Genomic DNA, 25,259 nt, shown 5'->3' on the forward strand with positions numbered 1-25,259 from the left:
CACAGAAAAAGGCTCTCCTAAGGGTACATCACCACACCATCCATTCTTAAAAAATTTCACCCTTTGATCTATTCTAGCCTTAATTCTATTGTTAAAAACTTTTTCACCCACTTTTGATTGCCTTTCACACCCTCACCCTATATCCTTCCCTCACTCCTTTAGAGCACCATCCCCCCTCTTCCTCGTCCTATTTCTACTTCCCCATGATCACTTGCTTCTAAACAGATTCATTCTCAATTGTGAATCTCCAACACCATTTATCGAAAATATTCTTGTTAAGAATCAATAAACTTCTAATACTCAAGTCCCCAATCCTCTCATCCATGAAAACTACTGATCAATTCACCATATTTTACTTTTTGTTAAGAACTCCCTTTCCCCAAAAGGAAATCCCTTTGGATTTTTTTTAACCTTAAAACTTATCTTAGTATGACAAATAATAACATGAACTAAATTGGCAAGATAAAGAAGGAGCTTTTTTTATTTTTTATTTATTTATTTTTATTGAAGTTAGTCATCCTCCTTTTGATAGGTATTGTCTCTTTCACAAAGCAAGTCATTTTTGAAAATTTCCCCATTGCATCCCAGTGAAGATTTGAAAGGAGCTCGTAGTAGAAGGCCTAGATAACTAGTAGGGAGGGTACTTACTCTAAAGCTTGGTACCCTAGCTAAGACCTTCACATAAGTAACTCCATTAACTTACTTTTCTTTGTATCGATTTTTTACTCTAACATTGCCTCAAACCACATGAAACCTAACTCAAGTACTCCGTATGCCCCCTACTAGTATTGCATAAAATAAGAGTATCACTACCAAATAATAGGAGGGACATCTCCATACCCTCCTCTTGTTTCACTAAATGAACACCTTGCAATATAGCCCTTTTCCTTTGCCTTATTCAACATACAGGAGAGCGCTCCATGGTTATAATGAAGGAAAAAAAGGGGATAAAGGGTCACCTTGTTTCAACCCCCTAAAACTTTGGAAAAATCCTATTAGAGTACTGTCAAAGAATAGGTGGTTCAACCCTTATTGTTTTGCATGTTATTTGATCATTTGACATATTGTTTCGTGTGTCATAGCTAGTGTTTTAAAAGGCTATTAAGGCTTATGTCTTGAGGTGAGCCTCATGGTGAGGCTATGCAAATTACCCTTGAAGCTATAGCCTTAGCATAGGGGAATCGAGGCTTAAGCCTCACCTTGTTGAGGTTTAAGCCTCACCTTTTTGAGGCTTATAGCCTTCAGGTTATAGCCTTGAGGCAATTAAGGCTTAAGCCACAAATATTCAAAAGGTTTCAATGGGTTTAGGTCCTTTATGGGCTTTTTCTTTACATTTTATAAGAGGATTAAGCCTCAATATTCATTGGTTTTAATGAGTTGAGCTTTTGTGGGGTTTTGGTAGATTTATAAGTTTTGTCTTACATTCAAGGCTAGGTTTAAACCTTTTAAAAAAATAAGGGCTTAGTTGACTACCGATTAACCCTTTCAATTGAAAGGAAAACGAGAGATTAAGAAGAAAAAATAAGGGATTTATTGGTCACTATAGTAACTATGGTTATGTATAATTAGTATCTTATTATTATTTTTGATTGGACATAATTAGTATCTTCTTATTGATAGATAAAGGAAGAAAAAATCATTGTAATTAATGAATTTAAAAAGAAAAACGGGTTGAAATTAACATTGATGGAGAGGATAATTGAACAATTGGATATAGTTAATGATAGTAATGGTAGTTTTGAAGTTTATTTGGTGAAGGCACAAGGGAAAGTTGGATTTTAGAAGTGACAAGGAGGGGAACTAAATTAGAAAATATTGAATTGTATGGATTTCTTATCATTTAATTTTCATGTGATTTTATTAGTATTTTCCTGATTTTTGAGATTTTTGTTTTCTCTTTATTATTATTATTATTATTATTTGTTTAAGTTGAGGCTTACGCCTTGCTCCATCTTGAGGCTTACGCTTCATCTCATTTGGGCAAAATGCCTTAAGATTGCCTTTAGCCTTTTGAAACATTGGTCATAGCATGTGATGCACCATTTTATCATTTCATCCTTCCTATTATTATTTGCTTGGTTATCTTACCAATGTTATTGCTATTTATCTAGATAGAGTTGTATTATAGAGGCCTTGAATTTGTTTTTGTGCATCGCTATTTTATATAAAATCTAATTCTGTTATGACATTGTACATTTGCAGGCCCTAGATACTCTAGGAAACACCAAATGGAGGATAAATAGAAGGGTTCTTAGTGTGGTTGAGAGTATATGGGCTAGAGGTGGCAACCTTGGAGGTCTGGTTGATCGGGAAAATGTGAGTGCTTTATGAATTTCCACTTTTTTTCCTTGTGAAAAAATTGCTTGCGTTTCACTATTCTAGAAGGATGACCTATTCACATTTGCAATATTTATAGTGTATGTTAGCATAGACATCTTGCCCATAACAACGATTGTTTTTTAATTCGAAACAAAATATATTCATTTCATTGAAAAATAAATACAAAAGAACGATGAGAATCCTTCTTATGCTTGCTAAAAAACAAAATATATTCATTTTATCTCTAGTGTTTCTAGGAGGCAAGGTAATGCCTAGGGGATGGAATATCCTTGCTACAAAACTAAGGACCCTAGGAATTGTGCCACACCTCAGGATTTTCAAGGCACCTCTAGAGGATGCCCTTTACCAAGGGGAGGGGAGTAAGGGTTCAAGAATGGGGGAAACCTTTGTAGATGTGGTGAGAAAGGGCCATCTAAAGGTGAGGGAAGTTGTGTGGATTTAGCTTGGGGAGAAGAATGTCTTCAATAATATGGGACCTCTTTACAAGGTGTGTGGATGTGGTCTTGTTGGGTTTGGTTTGGTGGTGCTCAACTATATATGGCTTGCTGCAAATGGAGAGATAATATGTCAAAAGGGTGATTGTAGGCCTAATAGGAAGATGTGCCTTACCCATAGTTTTAAAAGGCACAAGGCGCATTTAAGGTGCAAAAGTCTCCTATAGCTTAAGTGCAAGGCGCAACACAAGGTGTGTGCCTGAGTGAAGTGAAAGACTTTGGATACACATCAATTTTGTAAAATATGATTTAAAATCTAATTTGATCAATAAAAAATTTAAGGTCCAAAACATTTAAAAGAAGCATTCAATAAAAAATTAATGAAATTATAATTTTAGTATATAATTAGAAATTTCAAGAATAAAAGTGTTTAAAAAGGAAGAGTAAAGTTGAGAAGTCGTGCCTTTTCAATAAGGCGCATATCTTGGCAAACAAGGTACTATAACTAGGGAGTGGTGGCGCCTTGAGCCTAGGTGTGTTTTTTAAAACTATGGCCCTACCCAAAATGAGGATTATAATGAAGTAGGCCTATGGATGGAGAAGGGGGCTTATAAAGTGATATGGGCTAGGACAGGCTTAAAGTGGAGAGATGGGCTTTGTCAGGTTAGGTCTTGAAAGCCTTAAAAGAGAGGAAGGATTTAGTGGGTTGGGCCTTGTTCGTTTGAGGAGTCCTCTACCCTTAATCTGAGAGGTGGGGGAGTGGTTTGCATGTTAAGGCATCTTAGGGGAGACGGTCCATTGTGGATGAGGCTCTCTTGGCTAAAGTGTCTAGATTCAAGTATGCCTCTTCCCTCTTTTTCTTTGTTGAGAAGTGATGGAAATTGAAAAACTAACATAATTGCTATTTAGGTAGACTACAACCAAGTTACTACAAATGCCATTAGAGCCAAGATTTCTTTAAGAAGAAATCTAGGGAAAACCCTTTGCATAAGGAAAGTAAACTAAAAGTCCTTACAATGAGTAGATTATTCCCTTTTATAATGCTAGCCCTCAACTACCTTTTGATGGTATTCAAAATAGACTTGGTAGCAAAAAATCACTTGGATGGGGAAAAGAGGAGGGAGTTGCTGGTTTGCAATAGACTCCAAGTCTTTTGAAATTTCTGTGGATGTGCTTGGGAAGAAACTAAAGGGGATCATTGTGGAAAGAAGCAGAGGATTCACTTTGTGGATAAGGTTTGGAAGTTCCAACTTGTGTTGGCTGTTGGAGGGAGTGGAGGTTAACTGTAGGGGGGAGTTTGGGCAAAGATTCGTCAAAAGCTGGGAGGATGGAGGTAGGAGGTTCAAACTTGAATGTCGAGCAAATGAGGCTGGCAGATTTTTATTGTGTTCAGTGGTTGACTCGGATGCAAAGAGACATTGTTTAGTGTTCCCAGAAGGAAAATGTTTCTTGGAAGGTTGGGCTTTGTTGGCTGATAAACTTCGCTCACTTGGAATATCGACACGTGATGAGCCTAGGGAAGTTTCTGAATCCTCTAAGATTGAGAGTAGAGATGGGGATTCGAAGGGGAAGGGGAAGAAAGAAAAATCCTACGTTGATGCGGTGAATACAAGAGGAGTTTCAAGAGTGAGAAGGCTAAGGGAAGCAGCATGGCTACAACTTGGAGAAGAAGACGTGTCAAGAGGAAGGGAGTTGCTGGACCGATGCCTTGTTGGGAGATGGGGAGAAGCTTTGGTTTCAGTTCCACACCTGTGTGATCTGGAAAGCTGGGGAAAAAGTCATTGGAAACTCAAAGGAGTAAAGTTCGCGAGAATAGGGGGCCCTTTTATTTTGATTGAGTTTGAGAATAAATCAGAGGTAGACAAAGTGTTATTAAGAGGTTTCCGATGTTTTAAGGATTCGATTCTGCACTTGGAAAGGTGGGACTCTAAAGTGGGTTGTTCTCAAAGTTGTGAACATCTTAAGGAAGTTTGGGTGAGAGTGATGGGATTACCATTGCACCTTTGGAGCCGGGAAGTTTTTAAGAAGATTGGAGACTGCTGTGGGGGCTTCGTTGCAGTGGATGAAAGCACTGTTACTTTAAAGGAGCTCTAATGGGCCAGATTACTAGTGAAGTTGGAGGGGATGGAATGGCCAAGTTCGTTGCAAGTGGTAATCGACACTACTTGTTTTGCTATTCAACTGTGGTGGGAGGTGCTGCCAAGGGTGTCCGAAGTGCTTCTGGCAATCAGAAATAGGTCGGGGAAAGAGCAAGAGGCTAGGGAAGAAGAAGGGGGGACTTCACGCGCTGGCTGCATGGTGAAGCAGATGCAGTCAAATGGACAACCTGAAAAGGTGGTTGTGCCATCTGAAGATGGTGAAAATCTCTGTAGGACAGACATGGAGGCTCCTCTTTTTGACTTGATGTCGACAAGAGGGGTAGAGGTAGACAAGTCCAAAAGATGGCAGTAGTCTGGTTGGGGGAATAATTCAAAAACTGGGCCTGCAGCTAAAGCTAAGGGAATTTTGGGTTGGGACATAGAGCTGGCAGTGAAGAGGAGGCCCATCGTGGAGGGCCTTCTTGGAAGCATAGATGTTTGTGGGCCATCACACTTAAGCCCAATATCATTCAGGCTGGAGACAAATCTCCAAAGGAGGGCCATTGAGGAGGGCTATTTAGGTTCCATGGAGGATGGTGGGCTGTCCCAAGCAGGCCCATTACCAAATATGCATTTAAAGAGCTGCGTGGAAGTGGGCCGACCCACTCTGGACTCTCATAAAGGCCTAGTTGTGGTGGGACAACCCATTGTTGAAGACTCTTTTGAGGCTAGGACTTATGGGGGTTGCCGAGAGGAGATCTGTGGGTGTCCAGACGAGGCTGATTTTGGACTCTAGCAGGGTTCGTCTCCTTCGACGCCAAAGTCTAAAATGGTCACCGACGAAGCTTTGATGGAGAAGGCGTCTAGGTACACAGGTTCTCTTTCTTGACCTCTTTTCTCGTCGGGGAAGCGGGTTTTCTCTTCTTTTTCTTCTCTTTCTGGGCCGAATGGGTTGTTTGACGCCACAGAGGGGGGTTGCAGTCGGGGTTGTGGTTCGGAAATAGTTGGGGGAATAGAGTTGGGTCCTCTTAGAATGATATTGGCGGATGGTAGGGAGGCGGAGGTCTCCGGGTTGTCGAGGTTGGCAAACGAGAGGACCGAGGAGGGGACGAAGGTTGTTTTGGATAGGGCTCCTCATGAGATTATGGATGAAGGGGGTGAGCTGAGTTGGCAGTCGAGTTGTTTGGCTAAGTTTAGCTGATGCCTCGGAATGTCGACGGAGGGCTTTGAAGGAGAGATCCTGTTTCTGCTCAGAAGAATGAAAGAAAGGAAAGTTCAGAAGGGGAAGCTGGAAGGTAGGAAAAAGAGAAAATTGGAATCTTCAAAGTTCGAAAGGGAGTTGAGAAAGCTGGAATGGATTGCTCTAAGTTTAGATGAAGATACGTCTTCTTTCTTGGAATGTTAGAGGGGCTAATAATTGTGATAAGAGGAAGGTGATCAAAGCCTTGATTAAGAAGAATAGGGTGGACCTGGTTTGCTTGCAGGAAACAAAAATCCAGGAGATGTCAAGGGGTCTTATTTGGAGCTTAGGAGTGGGAAGATTTTTAGATTGGGGAACTGTGGATTCAAGGGGCTCAACGGGTGGTATAGTGGTGTTCTAGGATAATAGGGTGCTGGATTTGATAGAGTTAGAAAAGGGAGAACATTCAATTTCCTGCCATTTTAAAAACTGTGAGGATGGCTTTATGTGGACTTTTACAGGGGTTTATGGTCCAACCATGAGGAGAGACAGGGAATGTTTGTGGAATGAGTTGGGGGCCATCTACGGTCTTTGGAATGGGCCGTGGTGTGTTGCCGGTGATTTTAATGCCATCTTAAGCCTTGAAGAGCGCAGTAGAGGAAGGAGCTTGAATTCAAACATGAGAAGATTCTCAGATGTGATAGAAGATTTACAACTAAAGGATTTGCCCTTGATAGGGGGTCCTTTTACTTGGAGTGGAGGGGTGAATAACCAGTCTTTCTCAAGGATAGATTGATTTTTGGTCAATGAAGAGTGGGATTATCGTTTTAGTGGTTCAAGGCAATGTGTCCTCCCGAGACCAGTGTCTGACTACTTCCCAATTCTATTAGAAGGAGGGGGGTTGAGAAGAGGACCATCTCTCTTTAGATTTGAGAATATGTGACTCAAAGTGGAGGGGTTTAAGGAGCTGTTGAAGGCTTGGTGGGAGGGGGACAGTTTTAATGGTTCTGCAAGCTTTATTCTGGCCGAAAAACTAAAGGTTGTAAAGTCTAAACTGAAGGAGTGGAACAGAGATGTCTTTGGAAGGGTGGAATATAGGAAGAATTTGGCTTTGGATCAGCTGCAGTTTTATGATGCAAAGGAGAAGACTAACAAACTGTCCTTGGAAGAGATGGATGCTAGAAGAGAAGCGAGGAAAGAATACAAAAAATGGGTTTTATTAGAAGAGATGACTTGGAGACAAAAATCTAGGAAAGTGTGGCTGAAAGAAGGTGACAGAAATACGAGATTTTTCCATAGGATGGCAAACGCTCACAAAAGAAGAAACAGTGTGGACCAAATTAGGATTAATGGTGTTTGGTATTCAGAGGAGAATGGGATTAGCGAAGGAATAGCGAATGCCTTTAGATCTTTGCTGTCCAATCCGGGGGACTGGCACCCTCCTTTATTCGGGCTACAGTGCGAAACGTTGTAGAATCTGGATGTTGATGCTTTGGAGGTGTAGTTCACGGAGGAGGAGGTGCATGGCGCACTGTTGGGTTGTAGTGGGGATAAAGCCCCGGGGCCTGATGGCTTTACAATGGCTTTCTGGAAGTTTGCTTGGGACTTTGTGAAAGAGGATGTGATGAGTTTCTTCAGGGAGTTCCATGATCACAACAAATTTGTTAAAAACCTAAACATAACTTTTCTGGTTTTAATCCCAAAAAAAGTGGGGGCTGAAGATTTGAGGGATTTTAGGCCCATAAGCTTAGTGGGAAGCCTATACAAGTGGTAGGCTAAGGTTTTAGCCAATAGACTTAAAAAAGTGGTTGAAAAGGTGGTTTCTAAGGCTCAAGGGGCCTTTGTGGAGGGTAGACAAATTCTAGGTGCAGTGCTAATAGCTAATGAAGCCATTGACTTGATTCTGAAGAATAATGAGAATGGTTTTATGTGCAAACTTGACATAGAGAAGGCATATGCCAATGTGGACTGGTATTTCCTTTTTACAGTTATGCAGAAAATGGGCTTTGGGGAGAAATGGATAGGGTGGATTAAGTGGTGCATATCCACTGTAAGTTTCTCTGTGTTGATTAATGGAACCGTCTAAGGGTTTCTTCCAAAGCTCAAGGGGATTGAGGCAAGGTGACCCTTTATCGCCTTATCTTTTTGTGATAGCCATGGAGGTTTTTAGCTCATTTCTTAAAAGGGTTGTGGATGGAGGTTTTATGTCGGGTTGTAAAGTGAAGGGTAGGAACGGAGAAGGGGTTCAGATTTCCCACTTGCCGTTTGCTGATAACACCTTGGTGTTTTGCCAAGCTTCTCAAGACCAATTGACTTACCTAAGCTGGTTGCTTATGTGGTTTGAGGCCGTATCAGGATTGAGAATTAGCTTGGAGAAGAGTGAACTCATTCTAGTAGTGAGGGTAGAGAATATTGATGATCTTGCCTTGGACTTTGGTTGTAGAGTGGGTCCACTTATCTAGGCCTCCCCTTGGGTGCTCCGTTTAAGACAATATCAGTGTGGGATGGAGTGGAAGAGCGATTCCGTAAAAGATTGGCCATGTGGAAGAGACAATACTTATCAAAGGGGGGGAGAGCAACTCTAATCCAAAGTACTTTGTCGAATCTCCCTATTTACTTTATGTCCTTGTTGAAGCTACCAAGTTCAGTTAGACGAAGACTAGAGCAAATCCAAAGAGACTTCCTTTGGGGTGGTGGCAACTTGGAGCGAAAACCACACTTAGTAAGATGGAAGGTGGTGTGTTTAAGTAAAAAGAAAGGGGGATTGAAGGTCAAATGTCTTTCCATTCTCAATAAGGCTCTCCTTTCCAAATGAAATTGGCGATTCGCAAATGAGAGAGATGCTTTGTGGAATCAAGTGATTCAAAGAAAGTATGGGGAAGATAGAGGGGGTTGGAGTTCTCGGGAAGTGAGAGAGGCACATGGTGTGGGGCTTTGGAAAGGAATAAGGATGGATTGGAAGTTGGTGGGCACTAGAATCTCTTTTAGAGTTGGCAATGGGAGGAGGGTGAGCTTTTGGAGGGATACATGGTGTGGGGACTTCCCCCTATGTGAGTCTTTTCCTTCCCTCTTTGCCTTGTCTGCTGAAAAGGAAGCTTGGGTGGCGGAAGTTTGGGATCCCTTGGCCGATGGGGGTTGGGGGGGTTGGAGCCTCTGTTTTTCAAGAGCTCTAAATGATTGGGAGGTGGAGGAGGCGGAAAGATTTTTGGAGCATCTTCACGGGAAGAGAGTGCTTGGAGATGTAGAGGATATGGTGGTTTGGACTGAAACAAAGAGCGGCAAATTTTCAGCAAAGTCTCTCTACCTTGCTTTAGAAGCGGACTGCCCTTTTTTGTTTCCTTCTAGTTGTATTTGGAATGGGTGGGTACAACCCAAAATCAGTTTCTTTGCATGGGAGGCAGCATGGGGTAAAGCTTTAACCCTAGACCTTGTTCAGAAAAGAGGATGGTCCTTGGCAAATAGATGCTTTATGTGCCTTGAGAATGAGGAGACCATAGATCATTTGCTTCTTCACTGTTCAAAAACAAGGGCCTTATGGGAGTTACTCTTTACCTTGGTTGGGGTGTCTTGGGTGTTGTCCTCCTCAGTTAGAGAGACTCTTCTTAGCTGGCACGGTTCATTTGTGGGCAAAAAGTGCAAGATGTGGAGAGTTGCTCCTCGTCATGTATTTTGGACGGTGTGGAAGACGAGAAATAGATTGGCATTTAAGGATGACGAGTTGTCAATCCAAAGATTGAAATATTCCTTTCTTTCCTCTCTTTGGTCTGAGGCTAAGTTGTTTATAGTTGATCGCCCTCTAACTATAGTTAATTTTATTGATTGGTTGGGATCCTCTTAAGGTTGTTTTTGGGCTAGGTGACATTTTGGGTCTCTTTCTTTTTCTTTAGCCTTTTTAGTGGTGGGTGTTTAGGTTTGTATACCTTGAGTCGCTTATTTGGCGTCTCTTTTTAATGAGTTATCTTTACCTATCAAAAAAAAAAAAAAAAAAAAGACTTGGTAGCTTTTATACATCCATTTATCATGGTTCTAGTAAACAAAAATAAAAATGACTAGCCTTTTGACTTCTAATTTAGTAACAAACTTTTCCCATGTAAACCTTTGAGTATTTAAACTTGCTATCAATTCTCTATTAATGATTGCATCAAGGAGCTCTTTCTTCTTCTCTTCTTAAGGATGAGCATCCAATTTTGCGGGTGGATGGTTAGCCAGAGAGAGCCAAAAGGAGCGCTTAAGGTTGAGTGCTTATTGTTAGCCGGAGTGGGCCATTGAATATGATTTTGCAAGATGGAACTCGACAGTCTTTCTAGAAAATGCTTTGAGAAGACCTTCGTGTGAGGAAGTAAAGGAGATGATCCTAACAAAGGAGACTCATCCTTGTTGCTCGACTCTGAGGGACATTTTTTCTACAAGTTGGCATGCTTTAGCAAGTTTATGGGAATGCAAGTTGATAGTTTTGAAGAGAAATTTTAGCCGTTATGAGGAAGATGGAGTTTAGAAAAAAAAAGTAGAGTTAAGCTTGAGGAAAAGAAGGAAGCTAGTCTCTCGATTTGGATTGAAAAGGGAGATTTGAAAGTTAATTATAAGTCTTCATCATAGAAAAAGAGGATTGGGAAGAACAATTGGGAGCTAGCTAATGTTTGCCTATGGAACTACAAATCCTATCTTGGAATGTAAGGTCAATAATGGGGAAAAATGAAACATGGTTAAATCCCTGATCAAATCACAAATGACCTTATTTGTTTGCAAGAAACAAAGGTATAACAAATGTCAATGTAGATGGTGAGGAGCTTAGGAGTGGAAAGATTCTCGAAATGGGTGGTTATTTTTTTTTTTTTTTGATCAGAAACGAAAAAGATTAAATTAAAAAAAGAACAAATACATAAGAGAAAAAAGAAACAACAGAAAGAGAAAAAAACCAAGGGAAGGATGAGAGGTCCTTCCTACACAAGAACCAAGGAAAACACCCAACAATAGAAATCTAAAAACAAAAGAGAACCCAACAAACTTCAAACTCTTGAAACGCAAACCCCAATCCAATTGATTTGTAGAATGCTTAGAGGAACTCCTCTAAAAGCTTCAGTACAAGAAGCCCATAGAGAAGAGTAAAACCGAATCAAATCCCAAACCACCTCTTCCGTTCTCCCTTTATCCTCAAAGATTCTATTATTCCTTTCTTGCCACACCATCCAAATCAAAGTAAGGCAAGCAATTTGCCAAAGAATCTTGCCTCTTACTGAGTTCCCCAAGCCTTTAAAAGAAATAACCAACATATCCTCAATGCTCCTTGGAGAAACCCAAATCACACCTACTAGATTGAACAACCTGTGCCAAAGTCCAATGGTGACAGGACAATGAAGAAAAAGGTGGTCAATCGACTCTCCATTTCCTTTGCAAAGAATGCACCATTGAGGACAGAGGGCTTTGTAGGGTCTTCTCAATTGCAACTTGTCATTAGTGTTTACCTTCCCATGTGCTACTAACCAAGCGAGGGCCTTAACCTTTGAAGGGACTTTTGAGCTCCATAAAAACTTGGCCGGAAGGAACATTAAAGGATTTGAATCTCTTGACAATGCATAGAAAAAAGATTTCACTGAAAACGAGCCTGACGAAGACAAAGACCACGCTCTTGAGTCTGATGAAGAAGGGGAAAGAAGCACAGAATGAAGAGAGGACATTAATCTCTGAAGGAGATCAATTTCTGAATCCGTTAGATTGCGGCGAAAGTTAAAATTCCAAGACAATGGAAAGGAATTGCCAAGGACGTTTGAGACAGTAAGGTTTCTCATAGAAATAACTCTGTAGAGTTCAGCAAATTGAGCATACAAAGTTTGGTTTCCCCACCAAATATCTTCCCAAAACCGAATTCTCTCCCCATTGCCCACCACTAGGCGAACAAAAGGGGAGAACTCTTGGAAAACTTGAGCAATAGCCTTCCAAGGACATCTGTGAGACCATTTAACCACCATGTTGGCGTCCCATCCATTAGGATGGGTCCCATATATACTCGCAATAACCTTATGCCAAAGACCGCTCCTTTCTCTAGGAAACCTCCAAAGCCATTTCCCTAAGAGGGCACTATTTCTCATAGAAGTCTTCCCAAAGCCCAAACCTCCCATCTCCCTTGGTCTACTGACAACCTCCCATCTGATAAGGTGATCTCTCTTCCCTTCCCCGGCCCCAGACCAAAGAAAATCCCTTTGCATCTTCTCAATCTTTGAAGCTATAGATACAAGGATTTTGAAGAGGGAAAGGAAGTAGCTAGGGATGTGAGACAGACAAGACTGAATTAGAGTAATCCTCCCTTCCAAAGACAAATAGGCCTTTTTCCACCCATCCAACCTCCTCAAAATTCTTTCAACCACTGGATCCCAAAAACCTATTGTCTTTGGGTTCCCTCCTAAAGGAAGGCCTAAATAAGACAAAGGCCACTCTGACACTCTGCACTCCAAAACCAAAGCCAAACTAGACAACATTTCCTGCCTAGTGTTAATACCTGAAATGGTGCTTTTTTCTAAGTTGATTTTTAAACCAGATACTTGCCCAAAAACCAAAAGGATAATCTTAAGGTTTTGAAGAAGATCCAAAGAGGCTTTAGAGAAAAATATGGTATCATCAGCAAACTGTAACAAGGACACTCTAGTCCTATCCCTCCCCACAAGGAAACCCTCAGTTATCCCAGTTTCCTCAGCTCTAATCATCAACCTACTTAGAACATCTGCTACTAGAGTGAAAAGGAAAGGAGAAAGAGGATCTCCCTGTCTCAATCCTCTAGAGGCCTTAACCCAACCCTTTGCATTCCCATTAACTAGGATAGCAAAACTAGAAGAAGATAAACAGCCCCTCATCCAAGATCTCCATTTCTGGCTGAACCCCTTCCTTTGAAGCACATGATCTAAAAAACCCCACTCCACATGATCATAGGCCTTCTCAAAATCAATTTTGAAAACTACCCCTTCCTCTCCTGACCTTCTTTTCTCATCCACCACTTCATTGGCTATCAATACAGCATCCAATATTTGTCTCCCTTCCACAAAGGCTCCTTGCGAGCCAAAGATTGTTTCATGAAGAACTTTGCGTAAACGCCCTGATAAGACCTTAGCAATTATCTTATATAAACTTGTAACCAAACTAATAGGTCTATAATCTGAGATTTTGAAAGTTTGGCTTTTCTTAGGCACCATAGCAATGAAAGTCGCATTTGTGCTTTGATTTATTACCCCTTTAGTGTGGAACTCAAAAAACACCCTCATGAGACCCTCTTTTATCACATCCCAACACTCTTGATAAACTGCTAAGGTAAAGCCATCAGGGCCAGGGGCCTTTTCCTTATTCAATTGGAAAACTGCCATTCGAACCTCCTCTTCCGAAAACGGCCTATCCAACCAAATTGCACTCTCTTCAGAAATAGGGGCCCAATCAATCCCTTCAATCTTCCAAGAATCACCTTCAGGTTTGGAATAAAGATTCCCAAAGAAATTTACAATCTCCTCAGAAATAACCTCAATGTTATTTAAAGTCTCCCCCCTCTCAGAAATCAGAGACTTTATAAACTTCCTGCTTCTTCTTCCAGTGGCCACTCTGTGAAAAAACTTAGAGTTGCAATCCCCTTCTTTAATCCACTTAACCCTAGATTTTTGTCTCCATTGTATCTCTTCCTTCAATAACAAATCCTCTAACTCCTTCCTTCTTAAGATCCTTTCCGAGACCAACTCAAGATTTAAATTCCCTTCTTGTTCAATTCTATCAATTCTGCCTAAGTCCGTAAGAATATGCTTTTTCCTCTCTCTTAAATCTCCAAAGACCCTTGTATTCCACTCTTTCAACTTTGATTTAATAAACTTTAGTTTCCTCATAAATTTGTGACCTTCCCAACCCTCAACCGTACACTCTTGCCACCAATCTCTAAACTTCTCTTTAAACTCAGGATGGAGCAACCACATATTCTCAAACCTAAAAGGAGTCGGCCCCCACATAAAAGGATTAGTTTCCAAGCAAATTAGGCTATGGTCAGAGGTCCATCTAGGAAGGGCCTCTTGAATATTTTGAGAGAAAAAAGAATCCCACTCAGAAGAGAACAAAAACCTATCTAACCTCTTGCAAATAGGATCGACTTGCATGTTTGACCATGTAAAAGCCGCATTCCTAAGAGGGGGGTCCAACAAACCACTTTCCCTTATAAACTCGTCAAAGCGCCTCATGTTGACAGTTAGCCTAGAATCACCCATCTTCTTAGATATCCTCCTGATCACATTAAAATCCCCTCCTACACACCACCTTGGGAAAGTCAGACCATGTAGATCATGAAGCTCCAACCAAAAGTCCTCCCTCCACACTGCCTTATTCGGGCCATACATTGAGGTTAACCAAAAGACTCTTCCTCATTAGAGTTCAATTTTACAGTAACAGAGAAGGATCCTAACACCTTCTCTGAACAATTGAACTTAACTGAATCCCACAAGATCACAATCCCCCCCGATGCCCCACAAGCAGGAAGAGCAACCCAATCCAGACTTCTACCTTTCCATATACTACTCACTAACCTCCTATCCCAAATTTCACGCTTTGTTTCCTGAAGCATCACCACATTTGGGTTTTGAGTACTTAAAAATCTTCTCACAGTCCTCCTTTTCTTCCTAGAACCTAAACCTCTTGTATTCCAGCTTAAAATCTTCATGAGAACAATCACAACCCAACACAACCCGCACCCAGGACTAATCCTCTCCTCGAATTCCAGAATCCTTTTTCTTCTTTCTTCTGGAATAAACCTTGTCCGCAGAGAGAGGATTCCTATTCTCTCCTTCCACTCCTTTCCCATTATCCCTGACAATTCTAACCCTCAAACTCTCCAGAACCGACTGAACCTTGACCATCTTCCGAGGCGTAAGCCCCTCAACCTGAAAACCTTCCAGTGGGAGAGTGGAAGGTTCTTGCACTGGGAACGAAGCCTCACCTGAGACACCATGCACCTTAAGGTTGCTAAGAGTTTCCCTAAGGAAAGGTCGGTCTTTAGATTTTTGGTTAGAGGTTTCTAGGGGTACCACCACACCGTTCGAACAGGACGCACCACCACGATGGTTATCATACACCACAGGAGAGATAGAAACAGACCCACGCTGAAAAGCGTGGCTTGACTCCAACGGATACGAAGAAGAAGAGTGAACACAAAAAGGATGAACCAAAGAAACCGAGGTTTCGGGAATAGGATTTGGCTCAAAAGCCCCAGACAGAGGAAGATCTCGCTCAGAAACAGCTAAGATAGGATTACGCACCTCATTAATCAATTTGCATTGCAAAATCCCCTCTTCTCCCTCTGTCTCGCCGGTGGAAACTTTGGATGTTTCCAAACCAGTGGAGAAATCGCTCTTTCTGGAGTGAGATTTGCCCCGAGAAATGTCTCGATTTGTCTCCAGTGAGCCACCTCCTTCAAAGCTACGCTTCGGGGAAGAAAACGCCTCGTCAAATCTCGGCGGCCCACTTCTTGCTCTGCGTCTCACGGAGACTGGAGATCCCTTCGTCTTTGACGACACTTGAGGAAGACCTTCCGACGCTTTATTCTTTGCAGAGAGCCCTGGTCTTTGGAGCTTTGAAGACGAAGAAACAGCTGGGCCACCATTTGAAGATCCTTTATGGGCTGGACCCGCTATTGGCCCAAAATCCTTCGCCCCAACTTGGGCCCAAACAGATCGGGCTTCAAGGACGTCTGGTGTTGGCCCGAAATTACTTCCCGCCATTGGGCCCAACACCCATCTTCCCTTTCCTTTCTCCCCCTTAGCCGATTTTGAATCTGAAGAGCTAAAATGGAGACGATGACGGGGCATCCATCTTTGGCAGTCATTGGTCCTGTCAATAGCTCGTAGCCCCTCAACCATCTGTGGCTTCTGCAAGACGCAACCCCCGGCTGACCTCAGCTCGTCCTTGCTACGACTAGACTCAGGCTTTATAGAGTCTCCTCCGTCGTCTTCTCGGTCATCTTCTCCGGTGACTGTAACTGCAACCGTGTATGTCCGATCTCCATCTTCTACCTCTAATAGCGCTGGAAGCACGACCTTTGGAAGCATTTCCACCCGCAATGTTACTTTCGACAAATCAACAAACTTTAAGGAGTTTCTTGCCACCTTCGTTACCCTCCCCCACTGCTGCAAAACGTGACTCAACTGCACCTCATCCCACAGGTGGAAAGGGAGACCTCTTAGTTCCAGCCACCCCCGTCTAAATTTTCCCCTAACCACTGAGTTCTCTTCTGGCGACCATCTCCTTAGAGCAAAAACCTCTCCTCTCACTGTGAAACTACCTCTTTCTTGAAACCACTGAGCTTTCCTTGCATTTTCCACAAAAAAACACCCTTTGTAAGCAAAAATGGGTGTTACAGATACCATTCCTTTCATCCCCACCCTTCTCGCTATAGCTTTTCCAACCTCACACCAGTCACGTATTTCTCCTTTGCCTTCACAAACCACCGCTCTTGCCCATTTTCCAACTGGCATCCCTGCACCATTCCTTGTTCCTTTCTCTACAACCACCTCAGCGTAGGTCCTCTCACCTCTGTACATTCCTTTACTCTCTTGAAGCTTGTTTTGCGTCTCCTGCGATTCTCTCCCAACTTGAACAGAGATCTCTTGGACTGAAGCAATCACCTTCCTGAGGTTTTCCCACCCAAAGCCATTAACACCTCTTGGAACAACTAAGACCAAAGGTTTTCTCTTTGCACTGTATTCTGTAATTTTCATATAACACCCTCTGCTATTAAAACATATCTCCATCATATGAGTCCTGGTCTTGCCCCTCATTTTCCGAATGTAACCCCTCAAATCCTCCAACTCCACAGCTTTCTCTAACTGCTCCACTAGCCAACCCGTCTCCTCCTCTCCAAAATCTAAAGAAACCACAAAACCTTGGCTTCTCTCTGTTATTGAAAGCCATTTTCCTCCATTGTAATCTTCAGACTTCACCTGGAAAATCTTTCTCTCCACTACAACCGACTGATTTCGAATCATAGACATTTGAAACACCAATCGTGATCAAGTTGAAATTCCAGATCAGAATGCTATTTGTTCAGGGATTAGTTTCCCACAGCATTCCCACATCCAGATCAGAACTTTTCTTTCATTCAGCATAGATTGTTATGTTACAATATATCAACAAAGGATATTCGCTTCTGCATCCTTTCTCATTTGCTCGATCAATGGGGTAAGGGTTCACTTTTGAGAAAACCTATTTTTTTTTTTTTTTGATCAGAAACGAAAAAGATTAAATTAAAAAAAGAACAAATACAGAAGAGAAAAAAGAAACAACAGAAAGAGAAAAAAACCAAGGGAAGGATGAGAGGTCCTTCCTACACTCGAAATGGGTGGTTATGGAAGCTAGGGGAATGATGGATGATATTTTAGTGTTTTGGGACAACAAAGTTTTGGAATTAATTGAAATGGTAGTGAGAGTCTTTTTAGTTTCTCATTGGAAAGTGGGATATTGTCTATTTGGACAAAAGAAAGGGCGGTTTGGGAGTTAGACGTCTTTCTACTCTCAATAAGGCCCTTTTATGTAAGTGGAACCGGTGCTTTGTGAATGAAAGAGAGACTCTTTGGAAGCATGTTATTAGTAGGAAGTTTGGGGAGGAAGAAGGGGGGTGGTGTACTAGGGAAGTGAGGGAGGGGTTTGGTGTAGGATTTTGGAAGGAAATTAGGAAGGAAGGGGCTCTTTTGCAAAACAAAGTTGTATTTTCTATGGGAGATGGAAGAAGAGTGAAATTTTGGAAAGAAAAATGGTGTAGGAACTTTGCTCTTTCTGATTCTTTCCCCTCCTTGTATGCCTTAGCGGCTTCTAAAGAGGCTTGGTTAGTGGAGTTGTGTGACTCATTGGGAGAGGAAGGGGTTTGGAACCCTAGGTTCTCTAGGCCTTTCAATGATTGGAAGGTGGAGGAGATGGAGAGGTTTCTTGTGACAATACAAGGAAGGAGGCTTAATCATAATTTGGAAGATAGGGTGTTGTGGAAAGAGACCAAGGATGGGATTTTTTCTGTCAAATCTCTTTATAGTGCTCTAGATTCTAGAAGTGCTGTTCAGTTTCCAAAGAGCATCTTTTGGAGCCTTTGTGTTACTACTAAAGTGAGTTTTTTTTGTGCTTGGGATGCCTTTTAGGGTAAGGTGTTAACTTTGGATCAACTTAAAAAGAGGGGGTGGACTTTAGCTAATAGATGCTTCCTTTGTTGTGTGGAAGAAGAGTCTCTTGATCATATTCTAATTCATTGCACTAAGGCAAGAGTTTTATGGGAGTTATTGTTTGCTCTTTTTGGCGTAATGTGGGTCCTTCCTTATTCGGTTAGAGATAACCTTCTTGGTTGGCGTGGTATCAACTTGGGCAAGAAGCGTAGTAAGGTGTGGATGACAACCCCCTTATGTCTTTTTTGGGTGGTTTGGAAGGAAAGAAATAAAATTGCTTTTGAAAATGAGGAGCTTTCGATTCATAGGATGAAAAATTCTTTTGTATGTAATTTTTGGTTTTGGACTAAGTCGATTGTAGATGAAGGACCTCTTCCTTTAATCAACTTTTTTGATTGGTTGGGTTCTAGTTGAGGGCTGGTGATTTTTTGTATCCCCTCTTCTTTTTGTTCTTGCTTTTGGTGCCTCTTGTATACCCCTGTATGCTTTGGGTTAGCCTTAAGGCTCCCTTTATTCTAATTTATTTTTCTGTATGTTTACCTATCAAAAAAAAAAAAAATCTCATTGGTTTAGAAACGACAAGCTGGCTTTGTCTAGTTGTTCTCAGGGATGTATGAGCTGGACCAAAGAGGGGAGAGAGGAATTCTAAGAGGAATTAGGGTTTATATAGGGACTTTGGAATGATTCTTGGTGTGTTGGAGGGGACTTAAATAGTGTTAGATTTACTAGGGAAAGGAGGAATTGTTTTGAGATTTTCATCAACAATGAAGCATTTCTCGAAGATTATTAAGGAGCTTTGTTTGTAAGAGGGGCACAAACCTTTTAGATTTGAAAATATGTGGCTTAAAGTAGGATTCAAGAACCAAGATAGAAATTAGTGGGAAGGTTGTTTTATTTTGGGGGAAAAGGTGTAAGGGAGAGATGGTGATGGGGAAGAGTTGTCTTGTTTGTTGTTTGCTGATGATACTCTTGTTTTTTTTTTTTTTTTTCGATAAGTAAACACATAGATGATACTCTTGTTTTTTGTGAGGCTTCTAAATATCAAAGTAGGCACACTTCCTTCTACCTATTTAGGATTGCCTTTGGGTGCTCCGTTTAGATCGGTGTCAGTTTGGGATGGATTGGAAGAGAGGTTTCGTGGAAGACTCTTTTTATGGAAATGACTACTCATCTGTAAAGTGGGGAGGCTAACTCTCATCAGGAACACTTTATTTGGCATTCCCATTTATTTTGTCTTTAAAAAGTATTTCGAGGATAGTCATATCAAGGTTGGAGAAAATTCATAGGGATTTCCTATGGGGAGGTGGAGGGTTGGAGAAAAAGATACATCTTGTGAAGTGGTGCACTGTGTGTTTGGAGAAGAGTAAGGGTGGGTTAGGGATTTGACGTTTGTCTTTGTTAAATGAGGCACTTTTGTGGAAATGGAGTTGGAGGTATGCCATTGAGAGAGGTGCCTTTTGGGCATGAGTGATTAGTAGCAAATATGGAGAGGAAGAGGGTGGGTGGTGGACCGGTGAAGTTAGAGTTGGGTATGGAGTCAGGCTTTGGAAATCCATTAGGAAGGAATGGAATACTTGGGTCATTTTTCTTTTGTGGTGGGTAATGGGAGGAGGGTGCAGGATAAATGGTGTGGGGATGAACTGTTGAACGTTTTCTTTCCCTCTTTATATGCCTTTGTTGTTGTAGAAGAGGCTTAGGTGGCGAATCTTTGGGTTTAGCATGGGGAGACAAGTCATTGGAACCTTTGTTTCTCATGACCTTTGAATGATTGGGAAGTGGATAAAGTTGGGGATTTATTTTTAAACTTGCAAGGAAATGCAGTTGATATAGAGGGGAAAGATAAGTTGGCCTAGATGAACTTGTACAATAATAAGTTCTTTGGGAAGCATTTGTATGCCACTTTGGAACTAGTTTTTTTTTTTTTTTTCTCCTTTTTTGTTTGTGCCTTTATACCTGTGTATATTTTTGTGCATCTGTTTGTTGGGCGATTTTAATATAATCGTTGTTTTCCTATAAAAAGGGACTATAAGTAGACAAAGCAATATACCCACACTACAAATGCTCTGCATACTGAAGGAGGAAAAAAGTGTCCAATAAAAGAAACCAAATGTTTTACTCCTTGCTCAGCTATCTAGTCTGTAGCTTGACTAGTTGAAAAAGGAACCCAAGAGAGAGCATTCCATTTGATGGCTTTTACTTCTGAGATACCCTTTGCTAGATACTATTTATGCTGCACTGAATGTTACCTGATAATTTTTTTTCTCTAAAATGTATGTTATATTATCTAAATGCATGCTATAGGCCTGGACTGGTTCAGTCGATTGCCTGCTAGGTAGAATTCCTGGGGTTTGTCAGTCTAAACTTGCTGTTATTAGGCTAATTTTGTATCTGGAGATTTTAGGTTTTGCTTTTGTTTGTGTTGCTTGATGAATCATCTTCCTTAATTGATTTTCTGATGGATCGTAGGTTCCTTTACCAGAGAAGCCATCCACAGAGGATTTAACAGAAATTCAGAACTGGAAATGGAATGCTAGGAAGGCAAAGAAGATTAACCAGGAGAGGCATTCTCTACGATGTGATACTGAAATTAAGCTTTCTGTACGATCCCTTTCCCTCTCAGATCATTTTATAGCTTGTTCATATAGTGAAACATTGAGAAGCTCCTTGAATTGATTCACTCATGGGTTCATCCGTAAATTGACTTGTCAAGTCATGGATTAATTACCATGGATTAATGTGTAGCTTATGATTAAGCCTGGATTTGAGGATTCATTAGCTCAAATGAAATATTGGAGAGGCTCTGTTAAGTCAAGGCTGTTGTGGTTACCTAGGTAATCTGCAGATTTCCTAATGCAGATTTGATTATGTATTGCCATGACTGGAAGTCTCGAAGAACTTTGTTCATTTGTAAGCTTCAGTGCTAAGCAGATTCATTTTGAACAGGTGGCTCGAAAAATGAAAGATGAAGAAGGCTTTTATTATCCTCACAATCTTGATTTTCGAGGCCGTGCGTACCCAATGCATCCACATTTGAATCATCTGAGTTCTGATCTCTGTCGAGGAGTTCTTGAGTTTGCTGAAGGAAGGCCATTAGGGAAGTCTGGGTTACGTTGGCTGAAAATACAATTAGCAAACCTTTATGCAGGTGGTGTTGAAAAGCTTTCGTATGATGGGCGCCTAGCATTTGTTGATAACCATCTGGATGATGTATTTGATTCAGCAGACAACCCTTTGAATGGAAATCGCTGGTGGTTAACTGCTGAAGATCCTTTTCAGTGCTTAGCTGCTTGTATTAATCTTTCAGAAGCCTTAAGAAGCTCATCACCCCATACTGTCATCTCCCACCTGCCGATTCATCAGGTAAGTGTTTAATTAGATGCATTGGATTGGATTGGCAGAATTATATTTTCTCATGTATGCATGCTGAGGATCTTGTCTGGTTTTCTTCAAGGATGGAGTTCTTATTTTTCAGGAAAAAATATCAAATGTTATGAATTAATGACAAGTACAGATGTGCTTTTTCCCTTTTTATTTTTTTTTTTGACAGGCGAAGGCACAAAAAAAGTATATTAATAAAAACATGGCGCCCAACGGCTAACCCAAAGCATATAGGAAGTTTACAACAGACGCCTATAGGTGAAAACAAAAGAAAGAGGGATACAAAAAACTGACCTTCCCTCATCTATAGCCCAACCACTCAAAAAAGTTAAGTAAAGAATTAGGGCTTTCAGCTATACACAACTTAGATCAATACCACAAATTACAAACAAAAGAATATTTCAACCTTTGGATCGAAAAATCCTCATTTAAAAAACAATCCTATTTCTTTCTTTCCAAACTGTCCAAAAAAGGCACAAAGAGGCTGCTTTCCATACCTTTACTCACTTCTTGCCCACGAACACACCATGCCACCTAAGAAGGATCTCTTTCACTGACGATGGAAGAACCCACATCACACCAAAAAGGTTAAATAACAACTCCCATAATGCCCTAGCCTTGGTGCAATGAATTAGAAGATGATCAACAGTTTCTTCAGCAATACCACAAAGGTAACATCTATTTGGAAGAGACCAGCCCCTCTTTTTTAGCTGGTCCAACATTAGAGCTTTACCTCAAGTGGCTTCCCAAGCAAAAAAATTGACCTTAGTAGGAACACAAGGGCTCCAAATGATGCTTTTTGGGAACGGGATTGTGCTGCTGCCCTCCATAGCTCTATAAAAGGATTTCACAGAAAAATTACCATCCTTAGCCTTCTTCCACCGCATCTTATCCTCCAAATTGATAACCCCTCTTCCCTTGCAATGAGAATATGAATCTCTCCACCATCTCCATCTCCCAATCGTTAAAACACCTAGAAAAGCGTGGATTCCAGCCCCCGTCCTCCCCTGTAGCATCCCAAACCTCCGCCACCCACGCCTCTTTAGAAGTCACCAAAGCATACAAAGAAGGGAAAGAATGACTTAGAGCCTCATCACCACACCACCTATCCTCCCAAAATCTCACTCTTCTTCCATCCCCTATAGAAAATACAAAATTGTTTTTCATAAAGGCCATTCCTTTCTAATTTCCTTCCAAAGCCCCACACCATACCCCTTCCTTACTTCTCGCACCCCCCTTCTTCTACCTCATACTTCCTGCTAATAACTTGATTCCAAAGGGTCTCCTTTTCTTCCACAAAGCGCCAACTCCATTTACCTAAGAGGGCTTTATTGAGTTTAGAGAGGCATCTAACAACCAAGCCACCCTTTTTTTTATCTGAACAAACAATGGACCACTTCTCAAGATAAGGCTTCTTCTCCAACCCCCACCCCAAGAGAAAATCCCTTTGAATTTTCTCTAACCTCAATCTTACTACTTGTGGCAACTGTAGCATAGACATATAGAATATGGGTCCAAGTCAATAACTTAAACATTATCTAGATTCCATTATTAGGGTGTATATTGACTCCATTGATAGCCTTATCACATTTGAAAAGTTGTATTTGGTGTAAGCAATTATTGCGTTTTTGGCTGTTTGGAAAAAATATCTGAGGTTCCCTCTGACAAAAATCATTCATATGGTTGCTTTGTGCATCATATTATCTGGATTGATACACCTTGGATTTTTAAGGACTTGGAGTAGACTAAGGCCTCAACCTATGCTTAAGGACACACTTAGTGGATATTGAAAGAAAGGATCCATGATTGGTGGAGGGACCTAAATTCCATTGCGATATTCAATATATTAGGATATATTTTTAGAAATTTTTTATGATTGAAGAAATCCACAAGAGTTCCAGAAGAGGATGCAATGCAATTGCACATGGGTATACAAGAAAAGAAAGTAAAGTAAGAAAATCTGAAATAGAATGGTGAAAAACCTATCTTACAGGCTTCATTATATCAACAAAAACAATTGGAGCTCCCTACCAGACAACCTAAAACTCTACATCTATTGTAACCATGTCATGGTTCAGTGCTGCTTTGGGTTCGACAGTAAGCAATATGTTCTTGAGTTGGCATGGGAGTTTTGTTGTGAGAGGAGGGAGGGGTAGGAGAGGTGGGGTGTGGGGGAGCACCCCTCCAAATCAACCTACTCTTACAATTCTTAATCACCACCATCTCTTGGATTTGCTTAAGGAAAGATTCTACACTTTTCATGAAAATGCCTCAAAAAGAAAATATTTCAATGCCCATAGCCACCAAACTTAAAAACAAGAAGAACAAGCTATGCATCTTTATGGCAAAAAATGGAGAAGTGATTGGGAAAAGAGGCACCAAACATGAAATCACAAAATCAGGCTTCTTTCCAAAACTTTAGTCTCTTGTCATTACTCATTGCTAGGAAGGTTCCTTAATAAAATCCATTGTGGGCTCTCCTTATTGCTTTCCACAACCTCACTCAAAATTCCCCCCTTCCCTCCTTAGTACATCAACCATCCATCCTTTTCTCAAATTTTACCTAGGATAGCACATCTCCACAAATCTATCTTGGTTGATTGTAAATCTCCAACCCTTTTTCCAAGTAGGGCGTTGTTGAGCAAGACAAATTTTTAAGACCTAGCTCTCTCTTCTTTTATCAAAGCAAACAAATTACAGTTTGGTAAATAAGGTTTCTTTTAAAGCGCACTAACCACCTGCAAAAAGTCATGCTGAATCTTTTGAAGCCTTAGATACACCATTCTAGGGATAACAAAAAGGGACATGTAATAAATAGGTAAGTTAGATACTGTACAATTTAGAAGAGTTAATCTTTCAACCTTAGACAATTAGTGCCACTGTGAAGAAGAAAGTCTGTCATGGATTCTCCTATTCATTGCATCCTACACAACTGATGAACTGAACAAAGCATAGAAAGGGAGATTTAAGTATATGGAAGGTAGCTTTCCCACTTCTATGTATACTACTTTTCCACTGAGGCACTGTTTTTGGCATCTCCTCTTTTCTATATATACTAAGAACTTCTCCAAATTGATATTCCATCCCAACATTGATGCAAACCAAAGAAAACTCTATCTCAAAAACATCAATTATTGAAAAGTAGCACTGAAAAAGAGAAGGTTACTACTAGGAAAAAGTGAATGAGAAATCTCTACATTCCCTCCACCTCAATCTCATCATAAATCCTCAAGGGATATCTATTAAAAGGGATGGAATATTCTTTAAATCAGATAAATGTCTCTCACATTTTGAAAATAGAGAAAATAGTCATTTTCAGACAAAAATACCCTCCATTAAATTTTTAATACCTATTTCACATCAAAGCACTTTTATGAGAAGAAAAAGGGAGTGTTTTTATGTATTTGAGTTTTTTTTTTTTTTTCTTTTTGATAGGTAATATTAATTATATTAAGCGGCAACTAAAAGGGCATATAAAAGCATGCATGATGTATACAAGTAGACAAAGGCCAAAAAAAGCAGAGGGGAACACAAAAAAAAACTCCGTCACCTTATTTACAGCTCAACCAAACAATAAAATCAAACAATGACAAGGAACTATCTCCTATGTGCACCCCTAACCCATTCTAGAAACATATACATAAAAGATTTTTAATTGTTTGATCCAACTTTTCGCTTCAAAAGCTCTCCTACT

General features: G+C 40.8%; 1 protein-coding gene across 1 annotated transcript in view; it reads left to right on the forward strand.

Annotated features, from left to right (window-relative positions):
* Positions 1 to 25,259, forward strand: part of LOC100250202 (DNA-directed RNA polymerase 3, chloroplastic) — a 51,148-nt gene that overhangs the window by 9,071 nt on the left and 16,818 nt on the right. The window contains exons 7-9 of the mRNA XM_002274485.4: positions 2,203 to 2,316; positions 20,654 to 20,785; positions 21,131 to 21,547. Of these exons, the coding sequence (XP_002274521.1) occupies positions 2,203 to 2,316; positions 20,654 to 20,785; positions 21,131 to 21,547 (663 nt within the window). The remainder of the gene's footprint in view (positions 1 to 2,202; positions 2,317 to 20,653; positions 20,786 to 21,130; positions 21,548 to 25,259) is intronic.

This window comes from Vitis vinifera, chromosome 11 (genome assembly GCF_030704535.1).
Source record: "Vitis vinifera cultivar Pinot Noir 40024 chromosome 11, ASM3070453v1".
NCBI classification, from domain to species: Eukaryota; Viridiplantae; Streptophyta; class Magnoliopsida; order Vitales; family Vitaceae; genus Vitis; species Vitis vinifera.